This window comes from Elephas maximus, chromosome 13, assembly GCF_024166365.1.
Source record: "Elephas maximus indicus isolate mEleMax1 chromosome 13, mEleMax1 primary haplotype, whole genome shotgun sequence".
NCBI classification, from domain to species: Eukaryota; Metazoa; Chordata; class Mammalia; order Proboscidea; family Elephantidae; genus Elephas; species Elephas maximus.
Window position 1 is genome coordinate 75,889,138 of NC_064831.1, and position 25,013 is coordinate 75,914,150.

General features: G+C 50.4%; 1 protein-coding gene and 1 long non-coding RNA gene across 2 annotated transcripts; one reads left to right on the plus strand and one right to left on the minus strand.

Annotated features, from left to right (window-relative positions):
- Nucleotides 1-1,145: 1,145 nt before the first annotated feature.
- MESP2 (mesoderm posterior bHLH transcription factor 2) lies at nucleotides 1,146-3,588 on the minus strand. The gene is made up of 2 exons (XM_049852578.1): nucleotides 2,761-3,588; nucleotides 1,146-1,694 (listed from the first exon to the last, which is right to left on the minus strand). Exons 1-2 carry the CDS (start codon nucleotides 3,586-3,588, stop codon nucleotides 1,428-1,430), a joined length of 1,095 nt encoding a protein of 364 aa, XP_049708535.1. The 3' UTR covers nucleotides 1,146-1,427.
- Nucleotides 3,441-22,273, plus strand: LOC126057148 (uncharacterized). Its single transcript, XR_007512436.1, has 3 exons — nucleotides 3,441-3,656; nucleotides 18,699-18,953; nucleotides 19,193-22,273. It is a non-coding gene; the product is annotated as an uncharacterized LOC126057148 (long non-coding RNA).
- The last annotated feature ends 2,740 nt before the right edge of the window (nucleotides 22,274-25,013 follow it).

Below are 25,013 nucleotides of genomic sequence, written 5' to 3' on the forward strand. Positions count from 1 at the left end.
CTGCCTCCTCTTCCCTCACCCTGGATATCAGAATGGCCTGCCGTTTGGCTTTTGTGCCTGGCCTCATTCTCTATGAAGCAGCTTCAATCAGCTCACCCCCTAGTCCCAATCTTTCAACGCCTCCCCAATACCCAGGATTTGGAGGCCAAATGCCTCATCATGCTGCCACGTAGGACCCCAACCTGCAAGCTCCTGTTCCAACTCTGTCACTTTTCCCAATGAACTCTAGGTACCAGCTGCTTCGCTAGCACTGTTTTGACTTGGCTCATGCATATTCTTCTGCCTGCAGTCACTCTTCCCTCCCTCTGCTTGGCAAGCTCCTTTACCTCTATCAACACCCAGCTCCAGGGTCACCTCTTCTGCAACTAGTGGACGGTGGCATCCTTCCCCCAAGAGCCAGGTGATGCCTCATATTTTTACTCATCACAAATTCAGGCAGCCAGGACTAATGGATCAGATAATTCAAGACTGAAACCACATTGTCAAACCTGCCTCCCACCAGGCTGTCATCTCTCTGGTCCCACAAAGCTCCATCCTTGCACTTGGGACCTGGGCTCTGAATGTTTATTTCCCTGCAATTCAGCTGGCTAGTTGGAGAATGTTTTATCTCCCTGGTACTTAAAACTAGGCCTAACGCAGAGAAGCCACTCAACAAGTGTCCTTCGAAAAAACAATGTGATGTAATTGTGAGAGTGCTATATCGCAGGTCTCTGGGCCTCGGTTCTCCCCGTATTGGGTCCCTGTCTGTCCATAGCAGCATGTATCTATCCAATGGATCAGTAGGAGTGTACCCAGACAAATGGAAAAGGGCAGCGGTGATGGGTCTGAGGCAAGAAGACAGGTCTAAGCTGGCCCACTTGTGCCATTCTGAACCGCAGGCCAGCCCAGGTGCAATAAATATCGTCAACCTGGCAAATCAGGGTGCCACATCAGTGCTGGCAGGCCTGGGTTCAAGATGGCAAGTGCAGCATGACTTGTTATCCACAGGATGGAGTCATTTTACCTTTCCCCAAAACAATAATACCCCAGGTTGAAAAACAGACCAAATTTTTATTGTTGTTTTTTAAGAAGTAAAAAAATCTAAGCATAGAGGCATCTGGCCAACTGTCACCAAGAAGCAGAGCGCCCCAACCCACCCTCGCCCACCAGTCCCAGCCTGGCCTCCTTTGTGGCCAAGCAGCCCCCAATCTAGAGCAGCTCCAGTTGTGCTCCGCAGAGTGCTAAGCATTCTGGGGGTGTCCAGAAGTGGGGGCACTGTGCCAGAGAGGCTAGGCACTGCCCACCTAATACACTGCTTTCACATTAGCTGTCACTTGGAAAAAGGGATCCTTGGTTAAAGGGAAGTTTGAAAACCACTGAATTAGCAAATGAGGGGGTACCCACACCACAGACCTCATTCCCAGCTGAGACGGGGGCAGATAAGACCCTTAGTAGATGCCCAGGTGGGCCCCCTCCAAATCGTCTTGCCAAAGTTCAGGGCAGCCACTGAGTTGCAGGCCTGAGCTCTGGGGAGGGCTTGATTCACCGAGCTGGAAGGTGGGGCCGGGTGCCGGGTCCTCAGAGCTTGGGAGAACCTCTGCACTATGGCTCCAGCACTCCCACTGGGTCTGAGACTGGAGTCTCTGGCATGGTGGGTGGGGCAGGAGAGGTGGGGTCCCCAGTGGCAGACAGGACTCTGGAGACATGGAGATACCCTGGAAGAGAGACAAGAGCAGCTGGTTAGGGCTACTGTCCCATGCTGGGATCTTGAGCTAGATATGCCCCAGGTGTGGCCGCAGTTTCTGGACAGCCTTGGTACCAAGCATGCAGTGAATAAAAGTGGTTCAGAGCACAGGCCCTGGCACCACACTGTCTGGGTGCAAACCCCAGCTCTGCTAACTAGCTACGAGGCCTCAGGTAACCTTTTTTAGTCTCAGTGTGCACAGCCACCACCCCTTTGTCAGCAGAGGCTTGCATGTTGCTATGATGCTGAAGAGGTTTCAGCAGAGCTTTGAGACCAACATGGACTGGGATGAAGGGTTTGGTGATCTGCTTCCAAAAATCAGCCAGTGAAAACCCCATGGATCGCAACGGTCCAATAAGCAGCCATCATGGGAATGGCGCAGGACTGGGCAGTGTTCTGTGTTGCACAGGTCGCCATGAGTCAGGGGCCAACTCAATGGTAACTAACAACAACATCAAATCTTCATCTGTATAAAGGGGATAATGGTAACAGCACCTGCTTCATGGGGTTGTTGGGAGAACTGTAAAATGCAAGAATGGTGTCAGGTACATAGTAACTGTTCAATAAATGTCAGCTATTAATCTTCTTTATGGAGATACGGACCTGATGAATGAATGACCTCGAAGGAAACACGAAGGTCACCAGGTCCCAGCCCACCTGATACTCAGGAAGTGCTGTCCACTTCTCCCCCAGCTCTTTATAAAGCATTTGGAGCCAATTTCCTGACAGTGACCCCCGCGACCTTCCACCCTGGCCTCTGTAGCAAGGGGAGGACTCCCCTCTCTCCCAGCCGTGAAGACTGCAGGGTGGTGGTGGTGGTGACGGCTTAACTCCCCAGGGTGCCACCTCTTCCTCAAAAAGGTTAGGGGCCCTTCCATCCCTCCTCAGCTTCCCTCCACCACTAACCAGGACTGGATCAGATAACCCGGGATCTAAATACTACCAGACTATCTGAAGACTAGACAGAGATCACTCCCTCCATTTCCAACTGAAGCCTGCGGACCGCCCAGGGAAGGGGTGAGGGCTTCTGCCCATACCTGGTACACAGCAGCCACCTCTGAAGGTGCGGGGGGCGGCGTCCAGGGAATGGCCGAGTTCCCGGGCTGCAGGGATGTCTGCGTCCCAGGACAATTTTGCAGCGACAACCAAAGAGCAGCCTCAGGGTCTCTCCCTCGAGAAGGATGCGAAGACGACTGCATTCCGGGGTAGAAAGGGGGTGTCACCCAGGGATTCGTGTCAGGGACCCGGCTCCCTAGGCGCTCGGGCGCTGCCAGGGCTCCCGGACGGGCGGGCGGGGACCCCCAGGACGCGGCGGTGCCGGCAGACGAGCCCAGGCCCTGCGTCTGCGCCTGCGCGGGGCCGCCGTCGGGGCAGAACTGGCAGCCCCCAGGGGGCGCCGCGTCGCCGAGCCGTCGGCGCCGGCGCTGCAGGCTCTCCTCGCTGAGGCCCAGCACGGCCGACAGGTGGCCGATGTAGCGGATGGCCAGGCGCAGCGTCTCGATCTTGGTCAGGCTCTGGCCGGCGGGCGCCACGGACGGCGGCAGAAAGCGACGCAGCTCCTGCAGGGCGCGGGCGAGCGTGCGCATGCGCAGCTTCTCGCGCTCGCTGGCGCTCTGCCGCTGGCCGCCCGCCGGCCCGGGGCGCGCACGTCGGGGCGCCGTCGGGGCAGCCTCGGCGGCGGGGGCGCTGCGGCCCAGGGGCGCGGCTTGCGAGGGCCCGCGGGCGCCGTCGCAAGGGCACGAGCCGGACGAATCCGAGGACGAGGCCGGGGACGTGGAGTCCGAGTGGCCGGCCCAGCCCCACCCCTGGGGGAAGATCCAGTGGTCGTGGCTGAGGAAGCTCTGCGGAGGAGGCGACCGGGCCATGGCCGGGCTTCGGGATCTGGGAAGCTGGGCCAGCCACCTTCAAGCCTGAGCTTTTATCCGCGCCAGAGGTGCGAGGTGGCCCCCCACCAGGTTACAGAGAGGTGTCAAAACCCACAGAGCCCAGGGAAGGTCTGGGCAGGGGGGCCCTGGGAAAGCGGGCCCATTTGCGGAGGTGTGGATTCTGACTCCTCCGGAGCTCTAATCGAGGCCCCTGCAGCCCGGGAAGTGCGGGAGGGACAATTCGCATCTGGATGGAGCTGCTAAGCTTCTCACCGTGCTCCCACCCACGCCCCCCCACCCCCCAGTCCACTGGGTGAGTGCCCAGGAGCCCAACCACGGCTGGCAGTGCCACGGTGGGGGGCGACCAGGTGCCCCTCAGTGACTCCTGGACCCCCGCGAGGAGTAGCCGCCTCTCTCATCACTAACCCCCAGGAGGCTGTTCCCAGTAGCTTCCATCCAATGCCTAGCAATGTCCTGGCCTAGGGACCTGGCTACAGCGACCTCAGAGGAAACTTACAGGTGAACCCTTCACGGTTCCCCAAATCTCCATCTGCTGATTCACTGAGTGACAGCCAAAAAGTAATTTCACTGCTCACAATCTCAGTTTCTACCTCTGAAAAATGGGACAGAGCAGGACTTGTCAGCAGCCTGGGGAAGAGGAATGTAAAACGCGGGAAGGTGGGCTTAGAGCCAAGCAGGTAAGGCCCTCTTTATTGGCTGTGTGACCTTGGACAGGTCACTTGACTTCTTTTGAGCCTCAGGTTTCCTCATCATAGCAAGAATGATAGTAAATACCTACCACCTAGGGTGGTTGTTGCTGCTGAGTTGAATGATTCATGTAAAGTTCTTAGTATGGACTTGGCAAGTGGGCTAAATATTGGCTACTATGGTTGGTTTATTATAGAGAAGATACTTATATTTCAAGATCCTTGTGGGCATTATTCATTTAATTCATATTGTTGTTGTTAGCGGCCATCGAGTTAGCCCTCGCCTCATGGGGACACCATGCACAATGGAACGAACACTGCCCAGTCCTGCGCCATCCCCATGATTGGTTATACATTGGATATTGTGACCCATAGGGTTTTCATTGGCTGATTTTCAGAGTAGTTTGTCAGGCCTTTCTTCCTAGTCTGTCTTAGTCTGGAAGCTCCACTGAAATCTGTTCAGCATCATAACATTCGAGCCTCCCAGCCATGAGGTGCACTGGCTGGGAATCAATCCTGGGTCTCCTGCATGGAAGGTGAGAATTCTACTACTGAACCACCAATGACCTCAGAGTTGTTTAAGAACTGCTTAATGTTTGGCATGCTAGGGTGAACAAGCTAGGGTCTCTGCTAGCATAAGTTTTCAGTTTTGTGGGGAGACAATAGGCTATCATATGACTAGTAACACTACTAACTAGCTGTGTGCCCTTTGGAAGGGCCCTTAATCTGTTTGAGCCTGAGGTCCTCTTCTATAAAACAGGCATAATAATTATAGTATCTGCTCTTGACGGCACTGGGTGGGTTTTACTCATAGGAACGTTGTGAGGAATAATTGAGAGAGCAAAGGTCATAAAGTAAAAGCTCCCACTCATCAGCAACAATTACAGTTTCAAGACAATGTCAATGTCCTGTGTGCTCTTGGGGGAAAGGGTTGAACCCAGAAGCCGAGGGCCAAGGACAACAGGGCTCTGCCTATACAGGTGGAGCCGTCACAGCTGGGCCTTGATGCATGAATAGGACTTAAGAAGGGAGAGAGACATGTGAGGAGCATTCTAGATGAGGGAATGCGTAAGCAAAGGCCTGGTGGTGCCCCCCCAAGGTGCTTCAGGAATAGGGTGCAATGATGGTGATGTGGAGGGCCGGCGCACAACCTGGGTGTGCCCAGGCTAAGGAATTGGGTTTTATTTCAGGGCAACAAGGAGTATAGTGGACTTTTGAGCAGAGGTGTGACCAAAAAAAAAATCATCAGTAACCAAGGGCAATATAACGGTAGTGTTTAGGAATAGATTAGCCTGCACCAGCCTGCAGTGGTAAATGGCCTTATGACCTTTTTGTGGCTATTTGCAAAAACTTACTTTCAATTACACAAATTGTATAACCCTTGTTAGAAGTGGAAACGTTACCGATAAAGCTGGAGTCTCTTTAACCAAGCCCTGTAACCTTTCCCCAGAGATAACAGCCTTAGTCAGCTTGTATGTGTCTTTCCAGACCTGGTCCAAGTATTTTCATAAACATATATCCTCGGAGCCCTGGTGGTGCAGTGGTTAAGAGCTATGGCTGCTAACCGAAATGGACGACAAGGGTTGGTTGGTGTGTATCCTTAGAAAATGCATAGTACTCGTGAGGCTACATTCTGGCGTGTTGCATGCATCAGCCTATAACTTTTTTTTTTTTTAATTCAACAGCATGCCTCTGAGTAAGATATCTCAGGATGTATTTATATTTATCTGACTTACTCTTCCCTCCCCCCCTCCTTTTTTTTTCCTTCAGTGGTGGATAAAATTCGTACTCTGTGCTGTGAATACAGATTTAAACCATGACTATACGTTATGAGTCAATGGCAACGGGTTATACAAAACAAAACTATGGTCAGAATTGATTTAAATGTTTATCCATTTAAATCATAGAGGATAATTTTAACTGGAAAAAAAAAAGATAAAATGATAGGGAGGCACAGATAAACTTTCAGTGATGAAATTAAACCACTTTCTCCTTCTCAGAGCTTACTTAAAAATATATTGGAGAAAATATGCTCAAGTTACCATTCTAACATGATTAAGTAGTAATCAACATTGAATAACATTGGTCAAGGCAACTGCTACTTAGTTTATCCTAGCTGCTATGAAAAAAAAAAAAACCTATTGCCTTTGAGTTGATTCTGACTCAAGGGAACCCCATGCATTACAGAGTAGAACTGCTCCATAGGGTTTTCTTGGCTGTAATCTTAACAGAAGCAGATCACCAGGCCTTTTCTTCTGCAGTACCCGTGGGTGGGTTTGAACTGCCAACCTTTAGGTCAGTGGTCGAAGGCAAATGGCTTGCATCATCTAGGGATTCTTGCTGCTGTGAATGAGGAGGGGGAAATTTTAATTTGTGTATAACATGAAGAGAAGGTGGAATCAATTAACAATGGCCTTTCTTTCAAACAGGCTTTCTTTGGAAAGAAGTAGTTACACAACATTTCATGACGTAAAAGGGTTTAAACGAAGGTGAAAATAGCACTGTTTTTTTCCTAAGGACAATAGGAACTTAAAAAGCATTCAGTCCTGTAGTTTTTAGATCAAAAGAACGGCAAATGTAAGTACGTTTCTTTTTAGGGGGGTGTGATTTATTAGTTCAGGGCTGCTACAAAGTTCTTGACATACTATACTGTTAAGGTGCTTGTATAGATGTACTTGACAGGTAAATAGAATTCATCAGGTTTCATGTATATTTCTGGATTCTGAAGGTTCAGATTAAATAATTCTTTATATTGATGTTTCTGATGTACTCTTTTTAGCTGTATAATATTCCATGGTATGCATGTACCATAATCAGTCCCTTCTTGTTGTTGTTGTGGTTAGGTGCCATCGAGTCGGTTCCGACTCGTAGCGACCCTATGCACAACAGAACGAAACACTGCCTGGTCCTGCGCCATCCTTACAGTCATTGTTATACTTGAGCTCATCGTTGCAGCCACTGTGTCAGTCCACCCCGTTGAGAGTCTTCCTCTTTTCTGCTGACCCTGTACTCTGCCAAGCATGATGTCCTTCTCCAGGGACTGATCCCTCCTGACAACATATCCAAAGTATGTAAGACGCCGTCTCACCATCCTTGCCTCTTGCCTCTAAGGAGCATTCTGGCGGTACTTCTTCCAAGACAGATTTGTTCGTTCTTTTGGCAGCCCATGGTATATTCAATATTCTTCGCTAAAACCGCAATTCAAAGGCGTCAGTTCTTCTTCGGTCTTCCTTATTCATTGTCCAGCTTTCACATACATATGATGTGATTGAAAACACCATGGCTTGGGTCAGGCTCACCTTAGTCTTCAGGGTGGCATCTTTGCTCTTCAACATTTTGAAGAGGTTCTTTGCAGCAGATTTACCCAAGGCAATGCGTCTTTTGATTTCTTGACTGCTGCTTGTTGTGCTCATGAGGAACCTGTACATATATCAAGAGGCGGTTGCTCAGACAGAACAAGGGGATCCTGATAGTTGAAAGTCAGGAAAGGTGTGCGTCAGGGTTGTATTCTTTCACCATACCTATTCAATCTGTATGCTGAGCAAATGCTGTTGATTGTGGATACAAGTAAAATGAAATCCTTGACAACTTCAGTCTTTTCTCCGTTTATCATGATGTTGCTCATTTGTCCAGTTGTGAGGATTTTTGTTTTCTTTATGTTGAGGTGCAATCCATACTGAAGGCTGTAGTCTTTGATCTTCATTTGTAAGTGCTTCAAGTCCCCTTCACGTTCAGCAAGCAAGGTTGTGTCATCTGCATAACACAGGTTGTTAATGAGTCTTCCTCCAATCCTGATGCCCCGTTCTTCTTCATATAGTCCAGCTTCTCGGATTATTTGCTCAGCATACAGATTGAATAGGTATGGTGAAAGGATACAACCCTGACGCACACCTTTCCTGTCTTTAAACTGATCAGTATCCCCTTGTTCTGTCCGAGCAACTGCCTCTTGATCTATGTAAAGGTTCCTCATGAGCACAATTAAGTGTTCTGGAATTCCCATTCTTCACAGTGTTATCCATAGTTTGTTATGATCCACACAGTCAAATGCCTTTGCATAGTCAATAAAACACAGGTAAACATCCTTCTGGTATTCTCTGCTTTCAGCCAGGATCCATCTGACATCAGCAGTGATATCCCTGGTTCCATGTCCTCCTCTGAAACCAGCCTGAATTTCTGGAAGTTCCGTGTAGATATACTGCTGCAGCCATTTTTGAATGATCTTCAGGAAAATTTTTCTTGCGTGTGGTATTAATGATATTGTTCTATAATTTCCACATTCGGTTGGATCACCTTTCTTGGGAATAGGCATAAATATGGACCTCTAAAAAAAATATTTATTTTTTATTTTTTTCCAGTCAGTTGGCCAGGAAGCTGTCTTCCATATTTCTTGGCATAGACGAGTGAGCACCTCCAGCGCTGTGTCTGTTTGTTGAAACATCTCAAATGATATTCCATCAATTCCTGGAGTCTTGTTTTTCACCAATGCCTTCAGAGCAGCTTGGACTTCTTCCTTCAGTACCATCAGTTCCTGATCATATGCCATCTCTTGAAATGGTTGAACATCGACTAATTCTTTTTGGTATAATGACTCTGTGTATTCCTTCCATCTTCTTTTTTTTTTTTATTAACTTTTATTGAGCTTCAAGTGAACGTTTACAAATCAAGTCAGTCTGCCACACATAAGTTTATATACATCTTACTCCGTACTCCCACTTGCTGTCCCCCCAATGAGTCAGCCCTTCCAGTCTCTCCTTTCTGACAATTTTGCCAGTTTCCAACTCTCTCTATCCTCCCATCCACCCTCCAGACAGGAGATGCCAACACAGTCTCAAGTGTCCACCTGATATAATTAGCTCACTCTTCATCAGCATCTCTCTCCTACCCACTGTCCAGTCCCTTTCATGTCTGATGAGTTGTCTTTGGGGATGGTTCCTGTCCTGTGCCAACAGAAGGTGTGGGGACCATGACCGCCGGGATTCCTCCAGTCTCAGTCAGACCGTTAAGTATGGTCTTTTTATGAGAATTTGGGGTCTGCATCCCACTGATCTCCTCCTCCCTCAGGGGTCCTCTGCTGTGCTCCCTGTCAGGGCAGTCATCGATTGTGGCCGGGCACCAACTAGTTCCTCTGGTCTCAGGATGATGCAGGTCTCTGGTTCATGTGGCCCTTTCTGTCTCTTGGGCTCTTAGTTATCGTGTGACCTTGGTGTTCTTCATTCTCCTTTGCTCCAGGTGGGTTGAGACCAATTGACTTCCATCTTCTTTTGATGCTTCCTGCATTGTTTAATATTTTCCCCATGGAATCCTTCACTATTGCAACTCGAGGCTTGAATTTTTTCTTCAGTTCTTTCAGCTTGAGAAATGCTGAGCATGTTCTTCCCTTTTGGTTTTCCATCTCCAGTTCTTTGCACATGTCATTATAATACTTTACTTTGTCTTTTCAAGAGGCCCTTTGAAATCTTCAGTTCTTTTACTTCATCGATTCTTCCTTTTGCTTTAGCTGCTTGACGTTCAAGAGCAGGTTTTAGAGTCTACTCTGACATCCATCTTGGTCTTCTCTTTCTTTCCTGTCTTTTCAGTGAGCTTTTGCTTTCTTCATGTATGATGCCCTTGATGTCATTCCACAGCTCATCTGGTCTTTGGTCACTAGTGTTCAATGCATCAAACCTGTTCTTGAGATGGTCTCTAGATTCAGGTGGGATATACTCAAGGTCATATTTTTGCTCTTGTGGACTTGCTCTGATTTTCTTCAGTTTCAGCTTGAACTTGCATATGAGCAATTGATGGTCAGTCCCACAGTCGGCCCCTGGCCTTGTTCTGACTGATGATATTGAGCTTTTCTATTGTCTGTTTCCACAGATGTAGTCAGTTTGATTTCTTTGTGTTCCATCTGGCAAGGTCCATGTGTATAGTCGCCATTTATGTTGGTGAAAGAAGGTATGTGCAATGAGGAAGTCGTTGGTCTTCCACAATTTTGATCATTCGATCTCCGGCATTTTTTCTGTCACCAAGGCTATAGTTTCCAACTACTGATCCTTCTTCTTTGTTTCCAACTTTTGCATTCCAATCGCCAGTAATTACCAATGCATCCTGATTGCATGTTCGATCAATTTTAGACTGCAGCAGCTAATAAAAATCTTCTGTTTCTTCATCTTTGGCCCTAGTGGTTGGTGTGTAAATTTGAATAATGGTCGTATTAACTGGTCTTCCTTGTAGGCATATGGATATTATCCTATCACTGACAGCATTGTACTTCAGGATAGATCTTGAAACGTTCTTTTTGACAATGAATGCAACACCATTCCTCTTCGAGTTGTCATTCCAAGCATAGTAGACTATATGATTGTCCAATTCAAAATGGCCAATACCAGTCCATTTCAGCTCACTAATGCCTAGGATATCGATGTTTATGCGCTCTGTTTCATTTTTTAACTATTTCCAATTTTCCTAGATTCATACTTGATACATTCCAGGTTCTGATTACTAATGGATGTTTGCAGCTGTTTCTTCCCATTTTGAGTCATGCCACATCAGCGAATGAAGGTCCCGAAAGCTTTACTCCATCCACGTCATTAAGGTCGACTCTACTTTGAGGAGGCAGCTCTTCCCCAGTCATCTTATGAGGGCCTTCCAACCTGGGGGGCTCATTTTCCAGCACTATATCAGACAATGTTCCGCTGCTGTTCATAAGGTTTTCACTGGCTAACGCTTTTCGGAAGTAGACTGCCGGGTCCTTCTTCCTAGTCTGTCTTAGTCTGGAAGCTCAGCTGAAACCTGTCCTCCATGGGTGACCCTGCTGGTATCTGAATACTGGTGGCATAGCTTCCAGCATCACAGCAACATGCAAGCCCCCACAGTACGACAAACTGACAGACACGTGGGGGAATCAGTCCCTTATTGATGCATTTTTAGCTTGTTTTTAGTTTTCGTGATGAGCAGCTAGACACAGAGCAGTGTAAAGGCCTTGTCCCAAATATCCAGAATTACTCCTTTGGCCCTTCTCCATCTGTAGAGCCAACCTGGAAGGATTTCCTGTGAAAAGATTTGGTGAATACAGGCGGTCCTCGATTTACGAATGAGATCAGTTCCTAAATCTGTCTTTAAGCCGAATTCGTAGGTAAGTCAGAGCAGGGACACAGGGTTCTTACTTAGCATCAGTTAGTCCAATGCCTGTCTTAACATAGAGTGTGTGTTTCGCCTTTTTATGGGGCCCTGGTGGCACAGTGGTCAAAGAGCTCGGCTGCTAACCAGAAGGTCACAGTTTGAATCTGCCAGCTGCTCCGTGGAAACGCTGTGGGGTAGGTCTACTCTGTCCTGTGCGGTTGCTTTAAGTCAGAGTCTGCCTGACAGCAATGGTTTGGCTTTGGGTTTGATGCATATAAAACACTTAAGGAGCACTGCCAAAGCGTGCAGTGTTCTCAGAAGTATCACGAAGTAGTGCGTGTGCTCATTATTATGAACCATTGTATCCAACTGGATTTATGCCAGTCCATTCTTAAGTACGAGTTATCCACGGACATTAGTAACCCCAGTGACTATCTGTAATGGGAATCCACCCCAACACAGAGCCCTGTGTATGACACATATTTACTTTTCGTCCCTGGTATGGCCTGGCCTCCTTCCCAGCTGTTTTGGGCTAGCCTGGAATCCCAGATCGTAGCCTGACTGTTGGATACCAGAGTACAAGTTCTGGACGGCAGGGCTCTGGGCCTGGTTTGCTGCGGCCCTTGGGGTGGTTGGCTCTTCACCAGGCCACTCAGCCAAGCTCTGCAAGGGGCACAGGGGCATGCTGCCTGCCCAGCGTCACTCACAAGGGAGGAAACCAAAGTGGACCTCCCAATGGGCTTCCACTTAGCACAGGGAGGCAGTGTAGCTTAGTGGTTGGGAGGTTGGGCTGATCTCCAGAGTAACTGTTGAGATAAAATAAGATAATGCATGTCTCAGTGCTTACCACAGTGCCGGTTATGCTTATAGCGAGGTCAGAGACAACAGAATGAAGTGACTAGAGGAATGGATTGGATTGAAGGTAAGGGAATTGATATCTTCAGTCTTGGCTCTAGAAGAACGGAAATGTTTCTTGCTTCTCTGGGACTCCCTCCAGCACCAGGCTTCGGCATCCCACCTACTGCCTCTCCTCAACCTTGTCCTTGGACCCAGTATGGGGGGGGTCACCCCTCAGCAGGGTGCTTGAGCCCTGGCCTGTGGCAAGGGTGACCAGAGCCATAGTGCAGAGGTGGCAGGAAAGGTGAGGTGCCTGGAGGTGGAGATAATCAGCTTAGCCAAGACTAGAAAATGGAGGATCTGAACCAATAAGATACTAGAAATCATTGGATGGAGCTTCTGGAAAAGCTCTTTAAAGAGACTGATTCAGCTGAGAGCTACACCTTTCTGTGGCTCTACCCCCTCATGTTTTCCTCCTACCTGAAGAATAGATGTGATGGTTGGCGCTTCAGCAACCATTTTGTGACCTGAAGCAATCTCAAGGTCAGAAGTCACACACTGTCTTAGTTATCTAGTGCTGCAATAATAGAAATACCACAAGTGGGTGGCTTTAACAAACATTTATTTTCTCACAATTTAGTAGGCCCGAAGTCCAATTCAGGGTGCTAGCTCTAGGGGAAGGCTTTCTGTTTCTGTCAGCCCTGAAGAAGGTCCTTATCTCTTCTGAGCTTCTGCTCCTGGGAGATATTCATGTGGCTTGGCATGTGTCTGCCCCCATTTCTGCTTCTCTCTCTTGTTTAAATCTCTTTTATATTGCAAAAGAGATTGAGTCAAGGTACACTGTACACAAATCCTGCTCATTAACATAAGACAGCCCATTGCCAAATGGCATTATGATCACAGGCATAGAGGTTAGAATTTACAACACATATTTTTGGGGGACATAATTCAATCCATAACCCATACTAAGGATGGTGGGGCAGAAAGAAGCCTGGGACATTGATGACAGCATTGAAGTGCCATACTAATCCTGGACTTCCATCTCTGAATTTCCTTAATGTGAGAGAAAGTAAACCATCATCTTGTCTACTATGAGCAGCTGAAAATAATTGCTGTCTACAAGATAAAGTTCCTGTAGTACCCTTGCCACCAAATGTGTCCATGAGAGCTGGATGACAGTTCAGTAAGGTGAGTTCATAACAGATTCAGTGTTGCCACAGGTCAATGGATGGCTGTTCACCTGGAGGAGGGTCTCTAGTGATGTGCCACAAGGCTCTGTTTCCAGCATTGTCACAGGCAGCATTATGATCTTGAATAAAATTATGAACTAATCTAATTTGGGGTAAGACCCCAAGCCCAGAAAACTGATTGAGTAACACCCAGAATCTAAAGAGATCTTGACAGATTGGAACAGCACATCAGACCTAATAAGGTGTAATCCAGCAGAGCCATATGTACCCTCCCTCCAGGTTCAGGGTCAGGAAGCATCACATAAGTAGCAGCTCATGTGGAAAGGGCATGGTAATCATGTCTCCAGCGGTGTCAAGGGCACGAAAAGCAAATGTGATCCCAAGCTCCATTCGCAGGAGCACCTTCAACCAAAGGGGTGATGGTCCTTTACTCCCTGGGTAGGGTGGGCCATTCCCAGAGTAAGTGGCCAAACCTGGGGACTACAGTTTATGAGGGAGAGGACAAACCCTTGCTCAGCGGAGGGAAGTTGGTGAAGGGGCTTGAAGTTAGGTCACTAGAGAAATAGCTGAAGGTCTCTGGGGTGTTTAATCTCAAAGAAAAAATCTTAGAAGATGAAGTAATTATTTCCTGAGACCCAGAAGGAGAACACTCCAGGGAGTTGTCTGAAAGACTTTCTGAGACCACAGTGGTTGGAAGGACTGTGCCGTGGGGGAGGCAGTGCCCTGTCCTGGAGGCAGTCAGAAGAGGCCCAAGTACTACCCGTTTGGCCCATGTAAGAGCTAGTGTGGAAGGTCATTAGGACCACTGCCTGCACCACTGTGCTTCATGAAACAGGAGGCCTGGACACTGGACCTGTGGTCCCTGGGGCACTTCAGAGCAGAGGCTGAAGATCAGGGAGAGTATAGGAGCTGTGGTCTACAGAGAACTTTGGGCAGTCCTACAGCTCCCCTAAAGGAGTCCTGCATTAGGGGAGTGCAGAACAGAGCCTCACAGGAGGCTCAGACCTCGTAACACCCCATCCCTGCTCTCAGCTGGGCCCATGTTCAGGGCTAGAACCACAAGGTCATCATTAACCTTTGGCTGGACTTGCCTGTGTGGCATGGGTCAGCTTGATGCTGGTACCCATGCCAATATTTTTACTATACAGGTGAGAAAACTGAGGCCTCCACCCCACCACTCCCTTATCAACTTCCTGGGATTTTGCCCATGTCACAAGGCCCAAACCACCCGTTGTGGGTAGGGAGAGGTTGGAGGGCAAAAGGCCCAGGTTGGACCCCCAATGTGCTAATTCAGCTTTGGCCCTTCCAGGGGTGTGGGAGGCCAGTCAGCTCTGAGGACCCCACTTTGTGACTCTGGCTATGCCTGTTCTTGGTCAGCCTACCCCAGGCGTCACCATTTGTTCACCCCTGGCCCATCAGGCCCCTGGCTGTGCACAGTCCTGCCCCAGGAGTCCCTCACCTGCCCCTTCCTCTGGGCAGGCAGTGCAGGGCCCCTGAGGGCAGGTCCAGGGACCCGGAATCAGCTTAAGGCCTGGCCTCTGCCACCAACAATCTCACTTCCCTTTCTGCCCCTTGGGTCCCTTCCTGCCCCTTGGGTCCCTTCCAGAACCCGGGGGTGGTTAGGCTGTGGGAATGAGGGAGGGGAGAAGGGAGACAGTCCAGTGGGGGCTTCAGGGCCGGGTGGTATTCTCATTACCATTGGAGCCCCACGGCCAGCCCAGCCACCCCCTTGGCCACTGTGGCTGCCTTCACACCTCCTCTCTGCCTGTTGACACAAAGGCCACCTCCCTCAGGGCCGAAGGTGTCAACTTGGGAACGTGGGTGTGCAGGGGCCTCCAAAACAGCCCGGCAACAGGCCCCCTCTGAAAACCCCAAAAGCACTTGTGGGGTGGGGGTGGGAGGCTACAGGTCCCAGCTGTGGGAGGCCTAAGGAAGGGCGGGGCCTATATTCCCTGGGATGATGATGGAAGGGCTGAGAGAGAACACGGGAGTCTGGACAACCCCACGCCCCAGGAGCCCTCAGTCGGCCTGCCCAGATATGCACTTCCTCACCCCCAGCCCTGGGATTGGTGTGTGACACAAGACATGGCCAGCGAAGCCCCCTGGCAAGGCCCTGTCAGGCAGAGCAGCCTCAGGGTCACCGGGAGGCCCAGAGACTGACAGTCACCAGGGCAAGGTCATAGGGCAGCGTCCTGGCTGGGCTCAGACTGGCCCCATCTTCCAGTCTTCTACAGCACACAGATCCAGGGATGAGAGCTGTGCCTGCTTTAACCTATTCGGTGCAGCAAACCCCAGAATTGGAACCCACTCGTGGCTGGCTTCCAAAGCTGTGTGCTACACCACTGGGAGGCACTGCTCCTGGGGGCCTGAGCTCCAGAGGTGGACGAACCGCCTCTGTTCCCTGGCAGCCCACAAGTTGGAGGAGGCTGCTATGAGTCTGTCGGTGACCGGGTGTGGTGGGAGTGTGGGCTGGGGCAATCAGGGCGAGCTGCAGAAGGAAGCGAGGGTCTGAAATGGTGGGTTTTCTCTCAGCGCAGATGGAGGGCGTGGGGCATTCCTGGCAGAGAGACAGTCTGTGAGCCACAGCCTAGAAGTAGGAAACCTGGGACTGGTTTGGGAGGTGCGGGGTAGACTGGAGCCCAGTGCTGGGAGAGGGGAGATGTGGGAGATGGGTGTAGAGAGCAGGGGGAGCAGCTGGGCTCAGAAGGTCACTGAGTGAGGAGTTTGGGCTCTAACAGTGGCAATGAGATAAATCCACAGAAATTTGAGAAAGGGGAGCTGTGGGAAGATGAAGAATTGGAGATAGGAAACTAGTCAGGAGACTGAAGTGTCATCAGGTCAAGGGCTAATTGGAGCCAGGGCAGGGATGCCTCAGCCTCCACATCCACGAAGTGGGGTTGTTGCTGTGAGGATTAAGTGGGAAGCCGTGTATTCAGCACATGGGACTCCACCAATGCCACCTGCCTGCCTGCCTGCTGCAGGACTTTGGTGATTATCTGAGGTCCAGCAGCCATTTGGGGAGGACAAAGGGGTAGAGTGGATGGCGTCTTCTCCAGTGGCCACAGCCTCATCCCAGGCTGGGGCCTCACCTGCTGGAGTGCAAACAAGCTCTGAACGGGTTTGTTTTTTCTGCAAAGTGTTTTCTTTCCTTTCTTCCCTCCTTCCCTTCCTTCTTTCCCTGCTTCCCTGCCTGCCTGCTTCCCTGCCTCCCTCCGCTTATGAGCAAGCAAGCGAGTGTGCGTGCGTGCGTGTGTGTTTCTCTCCTTTATTACTAAACACTTGACCATTTGCACCACTCAGGGACTCCTGTAGAACCTTACAAAATATATATAGTATTACTGGATGACTTTCTGTGGTGGGGTTATTTTTTAGATTTTTGTTTTATGTTTATCAATGGTGTCCATGCCAGAGGTATTTTCTGCAACTTGTTCTGTCATTCAGCAATACATCTTTCACCTTTAATGTTTTCTAATTAGGCTCAATTCCTGTCTGGGGAACTGCTGGACAAAGGCCATGGTGAGGCTCTCCTGCAGCCTCAGGCCAGCCCCGTCAAGGCCTGGAGGTGGATCAATGAGGCTGGCATGGTTATGGGCAGCCAGCAGCACGTGCCCACACTTCGGGGGCCTCAGCCTGGCTGTCCTGCCACTGGCCCTGGCAGCCTGAGTGGAGCACAATCCCCAGGGGTACAGAAGACTTCAATGCCCCAGGCCAAGGGCTGTATCTTGGATTTATTTTGGTGCCTCTGGTGCTGATGTTAATCATTGCCTCAGTTTTTGGCACATAATCGATACTGACCATGTAAGACCCTTCTCCTGTTTTCTTCATTCTGTTCAATTTAAGCTTTATTCCCTTCCCCTAGATGTTCTTCTCCAACATGTCCAGGGACTCCCCCCTCCCCAAGCCTCTGGCAAATGACCCCTGCCCAGAGGTCCCTCACTCCCCCAGGTCCAGCCCTGGCAGTCCAGCTCAGTCCTAGCCACACCCTCACCCCCCACCCTGCCCTTCACGGGGCCTACAGTCAGATACTGCTGGGAAGGTGAAGTGGGATGTCCTCCTCCCCTTGTCCTTGGGACCCAGAACTAGCCAAGGGCCAGGACAACCCCAGAGAACTTGGTATAAGAGCCAGGCCAGGATTTCTCAGGCTAGCTCTGGCCTCATGGCCTAGGCTGGCCTGCACACCCCTAACCACCCCTCTCCCCGGATTGATGACTGTCCTGACACCTGCCTTGATGTGCAGTTGTGAGCAGTCAGTGAAGGGAGGGGCAGGGGTAGAAAGGCCTGAAACATGGACATCCTGCCTGGAGAGAGCTCAAGCCTGTGTTTTCCTCGAGGAGTTGGTCTAGGATGGAAAGGAGTTGCTATGCAAGCTGGATGTGCTCCAAGTTGGCAGCTGAGCTGGGCCTACAAATCTTCAGTGGAAAGCTGACAAGGGCACGAAGCCTGGGGCATCCCCTGCCTAGAGTTTCAATCGGCTGTGGCCTGATCTTTTTCTACGTTCACTGCTCCCAGAGGTGGGAGCCCGCCGCCCACATCCTGCTGTGTACACAGGTACATACTTTTCCCAGTGGACAACTAGGCAAACTGGGGTCCAGAGAGGGTAAGTAGTCTGTCCAGGGTCACACAGCCCATCACACTTGAACTGAGTGGGGCTTTACCCACTTCTTAAGGCAGCTTCAACACCCTAGACACATCTAGGTTGTTCCTAGCATACCCCCACCCCACATTGGCACCATTGTTAGTTGTTGAGTTGGCTCCAACTTGTGGCGACCTTATGTATAGCAGAACAAAGCCTTGCCTGGTCCTGTGCTATCCTCATGATCATTGGTATGTTTGAGCCTGTTGTTGTGGGTGTTGTGTCAATCCATCACATTGAGGGTTTCTCTCATTTTCCCTGACTCTCTACCAACTATGATGTCCTTTTCTAGTGATTGGTCTTTCCTGATGACGTGTTCAAAATAAACAAGCTGAAGTCTCACCATCCTCATTTCTGAGGGACATTCTGGTTGTATTTCCTCTAAGGCTGATTTGTTCATTCTTTTGGCAGTCCACAGTACATTCAATATTCTTTGCCAGCACCACAGTTTGAATGCACTGGCCCTAGCTCCAGAAAAAGGGCATCTAACTTGCGCCCTGATGGCGCAGTGGTTAAGCGGCTGCTAACCAAAAGGGCTGCAGTTTGAATCTACCAGCCACTCCTTGGAAACCCTATGGGGCTATGAGTTAGAAGCAACTCTACAGTGATAGGTTTGGTTGTTTTTTTGTTTTTTTGAACTAGTTGGAGGTGGGCCTGCCCTGCTCAGATCCCGGATCCCAAGGTTGAAGATGGCTGAGCAGCACCCTCTGCTGGTTGATGCTGGGAATGCGAGGATGCACGACACCCAGGGGTCAGCCCTCTGCTTGAGACTGGAGCCTGCCCACCAGGCACGCAGAGTCTCCCAGGACATCTCAGCAAGCAGCCGAGAGTCCCTGCTCCCCTTGACAGCAGGAGAAATGAAGGCGCTGTGTAACAAGTTTTCCTGAACTCATACAGGTCTGAGTCCTTGCTTTGGGCTGGTTCAGCTCCTTAGCCCTTTTGTGTCTCAGTTTTCTCATCTTCCATGGTAAAGCTCAGACCCTCCCCCTGATGCAGCAAAGGTCATAAATGTGACACCCCCAAGAGAGGTGCTATCTCCCCCTGCATAATCAGCTGGGGTCCCAGAACTGCAGACATTGGGCACTTCCTCTCGAGCCTTTCCTGGAATCCACCAAATCTCTCTTCTTGCCTTCCAGCCCCTCCCGCCTGGCACCCCTCTGCCTCCTGTGACTTCCACTGGCTGCGCATCCAGCTGATCCAAGGCCCAGATAATCAGATTATCCTGGATCCAGAATAATCTATTCCATATGGCTTGCCAGCTCAGTGGCTATGAGGGCTAAAGGTGTGAGGAGAGGGCGCATCTCAGTGGGAAGGGGCTCCCCTGGAAGTCTTCAGGGCCCTATCTGGGAGGCTGATAGGGAGAGAGGAGCAGGCGGAGAAGTTGACAGCCTTAATTGCTGGAACCCCTGACTGTTCTGGGCTCCAGGTGACCACAGCCCCCTCTCCAGCCCAAGCCCAGCCTCCACGCCTCATCTATCCATGACCCAAGCGGGCTTGGGATCCATGGCCGGACTGGATACTCCCAGCACCTTTTCCACTCTTTGGGTTGAGGAGGTCACTGTAGGGCACTGCTTCTCAAAAATGGCTGACTTTCAGAATTCTGAGAATTTATCTATTCATTCATTCATTCCCTCCCTCACTCACTTATTATTATTGTACAAATTAGGAGATTTTCTTTTCCTATACACCCGGATTCTCAGGCTGTATCCTCCAGGGATTCTGGTTCATCAGGTCCATGGTGGGGCCTAGAAAACTGGTTTTCTTTTTACATTTCCACAGGTCTCTGTGATATGTAGCAAGGTTTAATGGGGGCTGGAGGATTCCCCAGCATCAATCCCTGCCCTGCCCGGCCACTCCCTCTCAGAGCAGCCCTCCAGAAGGAAAGGACCAAAGCCTGCAGGGGAGGTGGTGGGGAGGGCAGAGCAGAAGACAGACAGGACACTGGCTGTGCCCGTACTAGCTGTGTGACATGGACAACCTCTCTGAGCCTCCACTTCCTCATCTACACAGTGGGGTGATGACACCCACAACTCAGCGTGGCTGCGAGCGGGGGCAGCATGCAGCCACGCCCCCAGCACAGGGCAGACCCCCAGGGGCAACAGAGCAGCTGCATGTGGGCACTGCAGGGAATACACTCTGGTCTGAGAAATACGATTTGATCCTCACGACCTCAGCACAGTAGGTGTTACCTCAGCCCAGAAGCAGAAACTGAGGCCCAGACGGCCCAGAGGGCCCAGACAGAGAGAGAGATACTCAAGCAACACAGGTAGTATGTGGTACACCAGGGACTCTAACCGCCACTGGTCAACTCCGGAGGGGTGTCCTAGTCTGTCTGGGGTGGAAGCATAATAAAATGGCTAGTATTACTAAAGAGTATTCCCCCTGAAAGGGCTTGCCTCACAGGCTAGTGGGGTGGTGTTGTGTACAGGGGCCTCCCCACGGGTTGCCCTGGCTGGAGGGGACACCCAAATTAGGAGTCTCCCAGGAGATGTGCCCGCTGATGCTAAGCAGGCTAGTGGTAGAAGAGCTGCTTCCTTCTCCTGGGGCCTCTGGCTCCGGCGGGGTGGGGATTAAGGGCCACAAGGGGAATGTTTACATAGCACCTCTGATTAGCACTCCTATGTCAGAAGGGCTATCCGGGAAATGAGGGCATCAAGGCAGGAGGGGGCAGCGCCCAGGACCCCGGACTGCCTTAAAGCTGGCTGAGCCGAGCAGGAAGGCTGATGCCTGGCTGGGGCCTAAGACAGGGCTGTCCTGTCCAGCCTGCCCCCAACCCCGGCCAAGGACCCCGAGTGAACTGTCACCTCTGCTCTGGTGGGGTTGCCCCGAGGCCTCATTTCCCAGCTTTACACGCTGGCAGGCGAGGGCAGGCTGGGGTAGGTGGGGGTCGGGGAAGCAGGAGCCAGTGGCTCCAGGCACTTGTCAAAACACAGGCCCCAGGGTGTGAAGTCCTCACCCCAGCGGGAGGGTGTGCAGGACCTGCGACTGGAGAACTCATTAACTGGGGCAGCTCCCAAATGAACCTTCCAGAGAGGCTGGCGATAAGGAGATCAAAGGTGAGAGAGAGGCAGCCACGGGGAAAGGGAAGAGGGAGGCTGGCTGATTGGGGAGGAGGGTCCCTCCTATCCTGCCACTTGACTCCATCAGACCCACTGACCACAGCCATTGTACAACCTGAGCTCCTGACTTCATTTCCCAAAGACTCCAGGAGTAACAAGAGAGGGAGGGACTCCCATGTGTCACCTCCAACTTGCCTGCTAACCCAAAGGCCGATGGGTGAAACCCATCAGCCACTCCGCAAGAGCAAGATGTGGCAGTCTGCTTCCTTAAGATATACAGCCTTGAAAACCATGGGGCAGTTCTACTCTCCTATACGGTTGCCAGGAGTCAGAACTGGTTTTTTGGTTCAGGGCTGAAGACCTCAGGGTTGAGGGTGGAACAATACCATCTGCCCCGCCTCTCTCCCTACTGCCTGGTCTCTCTCATGCCCTCTTCATTGGTTCTCTACCTCCACACCTCCCTGGACCCTTTAACCCTTCCTCAACATTGACACAGAGATATTCCTATAATGCATTTCTCGTGGTATCCTTCTCCTGCTCCAAAGCTCCTGGTGGCTCCCCAGCACCTCAACAGTGTGGTTCTCAGTCTGAAGTTCAAGGACCAGTGTGGGATCATGGTTAGAGGTCAGGCTCTGAACACCCCTGGGGCCCTACAGGAGTGCAGATCCTGAGTTCATCACTACTACCTGGCTGACCTTGGGCAAGTTTTTTCTGTTGCTCATCCCCAGCTGCCTTATCTGTATGGAGAAAATCACCGTATGTTCAAATATAACCCTCAAAATGTCACTGTGAAGACTGAATGGAAGAATCCATGTAAGTGCTCAATTAATGTTAACTATTAGGTCCCAGATCTGAGAATCCTTAGGGGCCCAGAGCTGTGTTCTCAGGATAAGCAGTTTGCTTCCCACACATATGATCTATCTTCCAGATGTGTATAGTTGATTTTGTACTCAATAAAAATTCATTTCAAAACCCCATAATGGTGGTTAAAAAACCAATAATGGTGGTCTCCTCTGGAACAGAGAGAATTGAAAGCCTCAAACAGGATAGTAAAGAGATTTGTTATACCTGCTGTACTTTTTGACCTTCTGACTTTGTGACCATGTATATATGTTACATTTTCAAGTAAAGAAAAACATAACAATAAAAGGGCTGTTGACTGAGTTTAAGAGGTTTTGATCATTTTGAGTTCTCTCAATTATTACATACAAAGTAGACCTCAGGCTCTTGTGGGAATTGGATTTTTGACATTCAGGAGGTTGGCAGTCACTGGACAATAGGGTGTCCAGAGTTCCCTGGGACCCTGTCCCTCCTGCCTGTCCAGCCTTTTCTCTGTGTTCCTTCCTGCCCCTGCGCAAAATGCACTCTCGCTCATTCCCTTGGGCCCAGGAGAATGGAAGGGGCCCAGTTGCTCAAGTTCTTGGCTTGCATCTGGAGTCTCAGGAAGGTATCGACCACCACTACCTAGAAGGAGTAGACCCTCTGATGGACGTAGGCCGGGGAGGGAGGGGCTCCCGGCCAGGCTCTCCTTGGAAGTAGATGGGTCCAAGGGCCTGTGCCCAGGAAGTAGGCTGCTTCCTTTCTCCCCACCCAGGGGTGGGCTGGCACTGCCTCTTCTGCATGTGACTGTGGGCACTAGCATTCTGGGGCTGATGGGATAGACTGCAGAGGGTATAACCAAACGAAAACCAAACCCAGTGCCGTCGAGTTGATTCTGACTCATAGCGACCCTATAGGACAGAGTAGAACTGCCCCACAGAGTTTCCAAGGAGCGCCTGGCGGATTCGAACTGCCAACCTTCTAGTTAGCAGCCGTAGCACTTAACCCCTATGCCACCAGGGTTTCTGCGGAGTGTATAGAGGGTGTTAAAGGAGACCAAGGGTAGTAAAAGATAAAGGAGACAAAAGAGGGGGATGGGGTGGTGGTGGTGGGCAGAGATGCTCAGGGAGAAGATGCCGGACCCTTGGCCTTCATTGCTACCAACCAGTTAACCCATCAGTCTCACAGGGCTGGATTCCATGGGGTATGCAAAGCATCAGACCCCCAGCACTGGAAGAGACCCTAGATAACACTCCTCTTAAAGAAGAAACAGCCAAAGACCTGATCCCAGACACCAGGTATTTCACGATCAAGCTGGACAGCAGGCATCCATGCATGAAGCAACTATTACGACAAGGCTGCAAAGGTGCAAACTCAAACTCCTGAAGGACCAGGCAGGCAATGTAGATTCTTTTGAGATTTCCTGGAGCCCTGGCGGCAGAGTGGTTAAAGAGCTCAGCTGCTAACCAAAAGGTCAGCAGTTCAAATCCACCAGCCAGTCCCTGGAAACCCTGTGGGGCAGTTCTACTCTGTCCTATAGGGTAACTACGAGTTGAAATTGACTCGACAGCAATGAGTTTGGTTTTTGGTTTACTGCTGCAGACAGGGTTAAACTGTTCGCCCTCCTGGGATGTAACTGACAGGGTTAAACTATTCCCCCTCCTCCCATCACACCCAGGGTCTGTGAGTTCCTGATAAGGCATTCTGTGTAGCAGCTCAAGGCCATCTTACTGCTTCTCTGCTCAAGACCCCTTCACTAACTGTCCCCCGCCCCAACTCGGACAAGAGCAATAAGCCACAAAGCCATTTTTTATAAACGTCATGCGTCATACCCCCCAAAAAACACACATTCCCCCCCAGCCACTATATTGCACCCCCACTAAAATGCACCCCCACTACACCCTCATAAATGTTAATTAGTTCCTGGAATTGCCTAAATTCCCTATTCCAAATCCTGTAACTGCCTTAGAATCCCCAGCCTCAGGGAGCCTGATCTGAGACTGAGTCTCCAAGCTCCTTGCTTGACCAGCTAGCGATAAGGCTACTTTCTCTTTCTCAAAGGCCTGGTGTCTCTCAATCGACTCGAAGGGTCACGCTGGGCAGGACCTACCCTCATCGGGTTACACTATACAATCATGTTGTCTGTATATTTCCTTTTCATAGTGTTCTTTTTCAATCTGTGTACCTCATTTCTTGTCTTTCCTTATTGCACTTGCTAGAACCTCCAGCGGAGCCCTGGTGGTGCAATGGTTAAGCATTTGGCCACTAACCAAAATCCACCAGCCGCTCCTTGGAAACCCTATGGGGCAGTTCTACTCTGTCCTGTAGGGTCGCTATAAGTCAGAATCAACTCCACAACAGCAAGTTAGAACCTCCAGTATTATGGTGATCAGGTGTGATGAGAGCGGATATTCTTATCCTGTTCACAATATTGGAGTGAAAGCTTTCGGTCTTTTACAATTAAATATGATGTTAGCTGAAGGTTCTTTGCAGGTGCCTTTGTCAGGTCGAGGAAGTTCCTCTTTATTCCTAGGGTGCTATGAATTTTTATCATGAAGAGGTGTTCAGTTTTGTCATATGCTTTTTTCCATGTCATTTCTGCTCATTGTCAAAGCCCAGTTATACCTGCCAAAAAATGGCAGAACACACCATCTCAAGGCCAGTGGTGGCAGCTGTGGCAACAGGCTGAGGCTCTGATCCTGCCAGGCGAAGGGTGTCCTGGAGGTAACATACACCCCTCCTCTGCTTAGATGGTCCAGCAACCAGATGAGGCTGACCAGCCAGCCTGCTGAATTTGCCTGGGGTAGCTTCTTCATGGCGTCCCCCACTACCTACCCACCCACCCAAAACCACCAGAGAGGGGCCCATCTGTAACCACTCTACCTGTGACAAGGACCGGATTACTGTCCCCGCCCCTCCCCCTCGAGTGGGAATCAGGGCCCCCTCTCAGGGTCTCTACCCTACTCCACAGTCCAGGCTGAAGCATGCCCTGAGGCTCCTATTATACAAATTAGAAAGGAAATTTAAGGATTTGCATAAGGTCTCCAACAGGTGAAGACTGCCCCCAAAACAACAACTG